At 50.6% G+C, this 7,173-nt stretch overlaps 1 protein-coding gene across 6 annotated transcripts in view; it reads right to left on the bottom strand.

Moving 5' to 3' along the window:
• Positions 1–934: 934 nt before the first annotated feature.
• Positions 935–7,173, bottom strand: part of Smarca4 (SWI/SNF related, matrix associated, actin dependent regulator of chromatin, subfamily a, member 4) — a 91,034-nt gene continuing 84,795 nt past the window's right edge. For 3 of the 6 annotated variants that reach the window (XM_021206548.1, XM_021206547.2, XM_029543636.1), the window contains 5 exons: positions 4,291–4,399; positions 4,073–4,174; positions 3,220–3,352; positions 2,976–3,118; positions 935–1,368 (listed from right to left, as the gene is read on the bottom strand). In XM_021206548.1, the coding sequence (XP_021062207.1) occupies positions 1,336–1,368; positions 2,976–3,118; positions 3,220–3,352; positions 4,073–4,174; positions 4,291–4,399 (520 nt within the window). In that variant the 3' untranslated portion in view covers positions 935–1,335. The remainder of the gene's footprint in view (positions 1,369–2,975; positions 3,119–3,219; positions 3,353–4,072; positions 4,175–4,290; positions 4,400–7,173) is intronic. The other 3 variants (XM_029543634.1, XM_021206549.1, XM_029543635.1) reach the window with 3 other exon arrangements.

The following is a 7,173-nucleotide window of genomic DNA, read 5'->3' as shown; positions in this document are numbered from 1 at the left end:
GACAGCCAGGGCAACACAGAGAAACCCTGTCTCAAAAAACCAAACCAAAAAAAAAAAAAATATATATATATATATATATATATGTGTGTGTATAAATATATACCCGAGTGCCGGGATTAAAGGCATGAGCCACCACGCCTGGCTAAATGTCTATAATTTAAAAAAGAATTATTTTATTTATTTATTTATTTATTCATTCATTCATTCATTTATTTATTTATTATATGTAAGTACACTGTAGCTGTCTTCAGATCTTGTTAAGGATGGTTATGAGCCACCATGTGGTTGCTGGGATTTGAACTCCAGACCTTCGGAAGAGCAGTCGGGTGCTCTTACTCACTGAGCCATCTCACCAGCCCAAAAAAGAATTATTTTTACGTATGTATGTATATATACACATTCATATGTGAGGGCATGTGCATCGGGCACGAGGGCAATACTGAGTGTGGGCTCTGGTTCATTTGAAGCACGTCTTGCCACTGCCTGGCATGCTAGCTGGAGCACCTGGGGTTTCTCTTTGTGCTACATCTTAGAGCACAGCACTGCAGGACTAAATCAGCCTGGCCCCGTGCCTGTGGCACTTTTGCTTATGATACCATCTCCCCAGTACAAGCGACAGACTGCCTCCGTGTGGATGTGTGTGTCCCATGTATGTAATTCCGTGTGTGTATTTCTGCACGAGGATCAGAGGTGGATGTTAGGCATCATCTTTGATTGCTTTCCATGTACACACTGAGGTAGAGGCTCTAACCTGAATCCACAGCTCACTGACTTGTCTTGTTTGGGATGTGTGGGTGATGGGGATGCAAACCCCAACCCGTACGCCTGGCAAGGCGAGTACTTTGCCCATAAGCTAGACCCTGTTCCTTAAAGTCTTTCTTCTCTGTGGCCCCAGAGCCTTCTGCTGACAGCAAGGAGTCTAGGGAGCCAGTGGTGGTTTGTCATTGGTTTAATTTATTACTGTCTGACTCCAGTGACACCGACATACCCGCTGGGCCTGTGAGCTTCCTGGAGAGCTGGCCCTGTCCAGTAAGATACAGTACAAGGAGCGGCCGGCACGCGCATGCATCCACGCTGAGCTACAGTGACTGGGGCCCGGGGAGGAGGATGGTGCTCCCAGGAGGTCCCCTCTCTAGACAGTTAATGCTGGTAGAGACTCGAGGCCAGGCCAGGGCCGACAGACAGGCCTATACTTCTCTGCCTAAAAATGTGGAAGATTGCATGTGTACAGTTCTCCAAGTTCGAAACTACATCTGGTGCTACCCATCACTGCTAAGGGCTACTCCATCTCGGATGGGACGAGCGCCTCGGGGTCAGGACTCAGGAATGTCTGGTTCAGTCTTCCTCGCTGCCACTTCCTGAGCGGTCCTGAAAGAACAGGGGGAATAGTTTGTGTAGGCCATGGCCTAGGCACTCTCCCTTGTCCATGGTGCTCTCAATGCTGTGGAAGGGCCTAGATTCTTAAGGGATAAATTATCTTAATGTGGCAAAAGGAAAACTGCATCAAAATTTGGACCCTGCCCTGCACCATGGTAGCCCTGTTACCACTGGACTTGCTGTATGGGACAAACGGGCTCGGGGGTGAAGGATAGGCCACCATGGAACCCCACAAGAGGCAGCCAGCTCATTATAGCCATTCTTGAGTATGAACATGTTGTCTTCTGACTGCCATTTTGGTCTAATAGAGCTCAGGCTGGCCTCAAACTTGCTAGGCAACCAAGGATGGTCATGAACGCCTCTGATCTTCCTGCTTCTACTTCCCAAGTCCTGGGATCACGGGAGTTTACCACTATGCCTGCAGCCATTATCTTATTAAGATTTATTTTTAGGGTTGGAGAGACGACTCAATAGCTAAGAAAACTGGCTGCTCTTACAAAGGACAGGAATTCATTCCTGAGAACCCACATAGTGGGTGCTCATACAACACCCTGGAACTCCAGTTCCAGGGGATCCAATGCTTTCTTCTAGCCTCCACGATCACCAGTGGCACACAGTGGCAGGCATCCATACATGCAGGCAAAAATCTATATACAAAAACAACAGGTAACCCAAAATAATAAACAAGAAAGCCCCCTAAAAAATTAGGGTCTCTATAGAGCCCTGGCGGACTAGGACTTGCTATGTGTACTAGGACGGCCTAAAACTCAAGAGAGCTGCCTGCCTCTGCCTCCTGACTGCTGGGAATGAAGCTGTCCACCAACCATCATACCTGGCTTACTTTTACTTACGTAGTGTATGGACGTTATGTTTGTGTGTGGGCATGGGCACATGTGTTATGCAGTGCCCGTGGAGGTTGGAGCCTGAGATGTCCTGGTGCTTGAGTTACAGGCAGTGTGAAGCACTCATGTGAGCCCTGGGAACTGAACTCTGGTCTTCCAGAAAAGCAGCAATGTTCTTAAGGACTGAGTCATTTCTCCAGCCCCTCCCCATTTGTGTAAAATTATTTTTATGTGTATCAGTGTTTTGCCTGCATGTATGTTTGTATATCATGTGTGCCTGGTGCCCACAGAAGCCTTAAGAAGTTACTGGGTCCCTGGGACTGGAATTATAGATGGTTATGAGTGTCTACATGTGTGCTGGGAATTGAACCTGAGCTCTCTGGAAGAGTAGCCAGTGCCATTAACCCCTGAGCCATTTCCTCAGCCCTCTTTATTTTTAATTTAGTGGTCATATATGGAAACTCTTCCATATAAGCCTGAGCAGAAGCCTGAAGACCCAGTCTGTGTCCCATGGCAACGCATACAGGAAGGCTTCCCGTGTGTAGCCACCTGTCTGGTGGCCCTGTTTTCCACAGACACAGACCTGTCCTGTCCTGCCCAGCTGTTCTGCAGGCTGCCCCAGGAACCCAAAGCCCGCTGCTTGAGAGACTGTATGTGAACAGGCTAGGTTACATAATGCTGAGCCTCGGTTTACCCGTCTTCAGAGTGGCCTGGACATGGGACTGGCTAAGGCGAGGATGGCTGCAGCGCTCTTACCTCCTCCTGTTCCTCCTCACTGTCATCGTCACTAACAACTGGCTTGGCCCGGGATCCCCGGCTTGGCCGCCGGCGGCCCCCCTTGAGTCGGTCCTGGGCCTTCTCCTTGCGGCCCAGCTTGATCTTCACCTTGACAGAGCGGGCTGTGGGGCAGCAAGGAAGCAAACCGTTAAGAGAGGCACTGCTGGCTGGCATCTCAGTCCCCGGTGAGCTGCTGCAGCATCTGCCCTTCCCCCTTACTCACACTCAGACTCGGAGCCTTCCTCCTCGCCCTCCTCTTCCTCTTCACTTTCCTCGCCTTCACTGTCGTCCTCCTTCTCAATCTTCTGCCGTACGCTGGTGAAGACAGACTGTAGTACGATGGAGTCCTCATAGATCTGCAAGGACACAGGGCCTGTGTGACTCTACTGGAGCCCTGCTGCTCAGCAAAGCCACCCTGTAGCCCAGCCCTTCCCTGGATGACAAAACGCCCGGAGAGAGGGGCGTCTGGGAGGTCTGTGTGCTGACCAATCCTCCCTCACTGAGGCAACTTCTCAGGGCCCTGGTGTCTACAAAGAGAAATGGTCTCCTCCCAGGTCCACGTCATCCCATTCCCCTCTGCTTTCGTTTCCACAAAATCCTGTGGGCATGGCATTTCCTTGACCTAACAAAGCAAAACCCATCTCCTGGAGGTCACCCCTCCCAGGTGTGAGAGGAATCTGACAGAGGCAGGAATGGGGACCACTGCCAGTCATTTAGTCACAGAAAAGGATACCTGGTACATATGGGGTGCCTTTTAAGAACGCTGATACAGAACTAAAGACAAAATTACAACACGGGCTAGAGAGGTGGCTTCAGGAATGCTATGCTCCAGTAGGACTGAGGCTCCACTCCCAGCACCCACTCTGTGGCTCACAACTACTTGTATCATTCCATTGGATCTAATTCCCTCTTCTGCCTCTGTAGGCACCAGACACCCTGGCTGGGATGCAGCTGTGTGTGGCCCCTTTACTAATAGGGAAGGGGACACTGCTCTCAGCAATAGTGGAACAGCCCAAATTGTCCAAGTTAGACAAACAGAAGCCCACAGGTAGCATGACAGTCCTGTGGGTGCTCACCAGGGAACCCTCGAGGTTGAACGTCTGAGCGTTCTGGCACAGCAGCATCACATCCTTCTCTAGGTCATTGAGGCTTCGGTACTTGTGGTTTCGGATGCGCTCCTGTGGGGAGGGAGGGAGGGAGGTCTAACTCTGGGCACCATGACCTCCGGCCTGCCCATGCTGTCACTCTGACCCGGTCGTCCTCCCACAGCCCCAGATTCTCAGCACCCGCACACCTTGATCTTCTTGAAGTCCACAGGTTTTCGGATGAGCTCATAGTACTCAGGAAGTTCCTTGCGAGAGGGAAGCTGGATGAACACCTCACTGAGCTGACGTCCACTACTGCTGTAAGGTGACATACTGTGTGTCACTCCCGGGCATTAGTCCATTACCCCAGACACACTGTGCCGCCACACAAGGACAGAGGATGAGGATTTAAAGACCTTGTAGCTCTTTAATCTTTTTTGAGAAAGTCTCACTGTGCAGAAGAGACTGGGCTCAAACTCAAGAGAACAGCCTGTCTCTGTCCAATGACTGGGACCGAAGGTGAGCAATGCCCCTACGTTTGCTCTGCGATTTTAGTACATTCCCGACAGATAATGAGGTCCACTGGCAGCAGGTATGAGAAGTTCAATGACTTTTAAGTCCAGCCCTGGAAAGAGTATCACACTGCCACCCTCAGGAAGGTACACACATCTAGGCCACTCTCCTTCCCATCAACAGAGTTTTACTCTGTAGACCAGGCTGGCCTTGAGCTCAAAGAGATCCACATGCCTCTGCATCCTGAGTGTTGGGGTAAAAGGCTTGTGCTATCACAGCCATCCCATCCCACTTTCTTTTTGTTTCTACTTCCTATATTACGCAAACCACACTTGCTTGAACATAAAGAACTGACAGTCACCTTATTGAGGTCATAATCCTCAGGGGCGACTCTCCTGCAGGTGGGTGGCGCTGAGCCAGAGCATTTGGCACAAACCCCAAGACAGAAGAGGAAGAGCACAGCTGTCTTTGCTCACACAGGACAGCCGCCACTTCCTACAAGGATGGAGTGTGGTCTGGGGCCACCCTGCAGCTGGCCTGGCGCCATCCACACATCACTCACCTCGGTGGTCCCTGTGGTGGGCAGTGTAAGCACGCTTGCACCTCCAGCAGAGCAAGTGGAGCAGGCGTCCCAGGCTCTCTGAGTGGCTGGTACAAGGGGCCAGGATGTACCTGCCCCTGCTCAATCACCTGACTACAACTTTCCAGCCCCTCAAAGTTCCCAAATGGTAGGACAAGCCAGTGAGTGGGGTGGGGAAGCCATGCCCACTGGGACCCAGAGGCTAGGATCAGTAGGCAGGAGGGGTCCTTGTGGCACTGAACTCTATCGCCACTTCACTACCACCCTTGCATTCCTCATTATCATTCTTTCTCATGTAGCCCAGGTTGGACTCTATCTTGCTGTGTAGTCAAGGATGACCTCGACAACTGGATCTCTGAGTTTGAGGTCAGCCTAGACTACAAAGTGAGTTCCATAACACCTAGGGCTATTCAGAGCCTGTCCCAAACAAACAAACAAACAAACAAACAAACAAACTACAAAACCAGAACAAAACAAAATAGTTCCCTAAATTCAAAATAGGTGGTGTATACCCTTAATTCTAATGCTCAAGAGGCAGAGGCAGGACTGCTGTGATTTTTGAGGCTAGCCTGGTCTACATAGCCAGTTTCAAGCCAGTCAGTCAATGCTATATAAGTGACACCTTATCTCAAAAACCCAACCAACCAAATGTCCCAGTCGATTCCATACCTATTAGTCTATGGGCAGCACAAATTGGTCTTCGTGGATTATAAGAGGAAAAAAAAATGGGAAAAAAACAGGAGGTGGAGGTAGACAATGAGTTAGTGTGAGAAGAAGGCAGTGAATATAATCAAAATATAGGAAAGTATATACACATTTGCAAGGAAAATTCTAAATGGCTGGACCAGATGGACCTTATTGGTAGTGTGCTTGCCTAACACGCACGGGACCCTGGGTTCCATCCCAGCCCCACAAAAAAAAGGGAAAAAAAAAAAAAAATCAAAATGACTTAGCAGGTCATCCACCAGGCCCCATCCTGGTATCCTCAACATACCTGATCGGTCCCCATTTCTGGAAACAGTGACATGGGAGTTCTGCACCCTTGTCATGGAAGCTCTGCCTCCTGAAGCTACCAGGAACAGGCCAGCCAGGTGCCTGCTAGAGGCTGCTCCCTACCGTGTACTCATTTCAGTTTATGTAGGTCACAATGCCCTGATGTAGACACCAGAGTCCCTTGGATACGGATGGGACAGACGGGAGTTTTGTTCCTGCCACGGCACCACAGCATCAGCTCGTACTCTGACCCTATCGCTCTGCTAAGGAAGCAAGCGTCCTTGAGAAGTTCGTCCCCCTTGGCCTCTGTATAGAGCATGTGGGCGTGTGGACATGCCTGGTCTGCATCCAGGAACTAGTGTCCTCTCTCCATGGCAGGGCTACATCTTCAGTACCTGTCCTGTGTGTTGGCCTCAAGGAGGCCCTGGCCCAGCCCTTGCAGCCAAGACAGACCCACTTCTTGTCTCCAGGCAATGGAGGTGGCTTAGCCCAGCTTCCCGCTGATACACATGCCTGCTGTGGGAACTTCCCTTTTCTACTCAAGAGCTCGGGCCAGGTCTTCCCAATCTAGCCATGCCCCATCTCCTGCTGTGGGGTCTTCGAAGCAGAGCCCTCCTGCTGATTGCAGCAACAATCCCTACAAAGCTGAGCCTTAGCAAGAACTGGTTCATACTAACTGAAGGCAGCCCAGCCGGTGCAGCAAGCCCAGGCTCAGTAACAACACAGTCCCCGGGTGATGGGCTCAAGGGATATGCGGAGCCCTTACACTCAGGTGATCAAAGGCAGAAAGAGGAGCCTGGAGTATTCCCACATATTTCCTTTCCTCCTCAGCTCTGTTCAGCGCCAAGATGTTTGGGCAGTTTGGATGCTGACCATGGGCTGCTGCTGATATGGGAAGGCTCAGCCTAAGAGCAGGTAGCCTCATTCCCTGAGCTAGAAACATGTACACATTTGCCTCTCTGTTCTTTTTATTTTTTTCTGAGACAGGGTTTCTCTGTGTAGCCCT

Source organism: Mus pahari, chromosome 10 (assembly GCF_900095145.1).
Source record: "Mus pahari chromosome 10, PAHARI_EIJ_v1.1, whole genome shotgun sequence".
NCBI lineage: Eukaryota > Metazoa > Chordata > Mammalia > Rodentia > Muridae > Mus > Mus pahari.
Note: the sequence above shows the minus strand (reverse complement) of the source record. Positions and strands in the feature narration are given on the sequence as shown.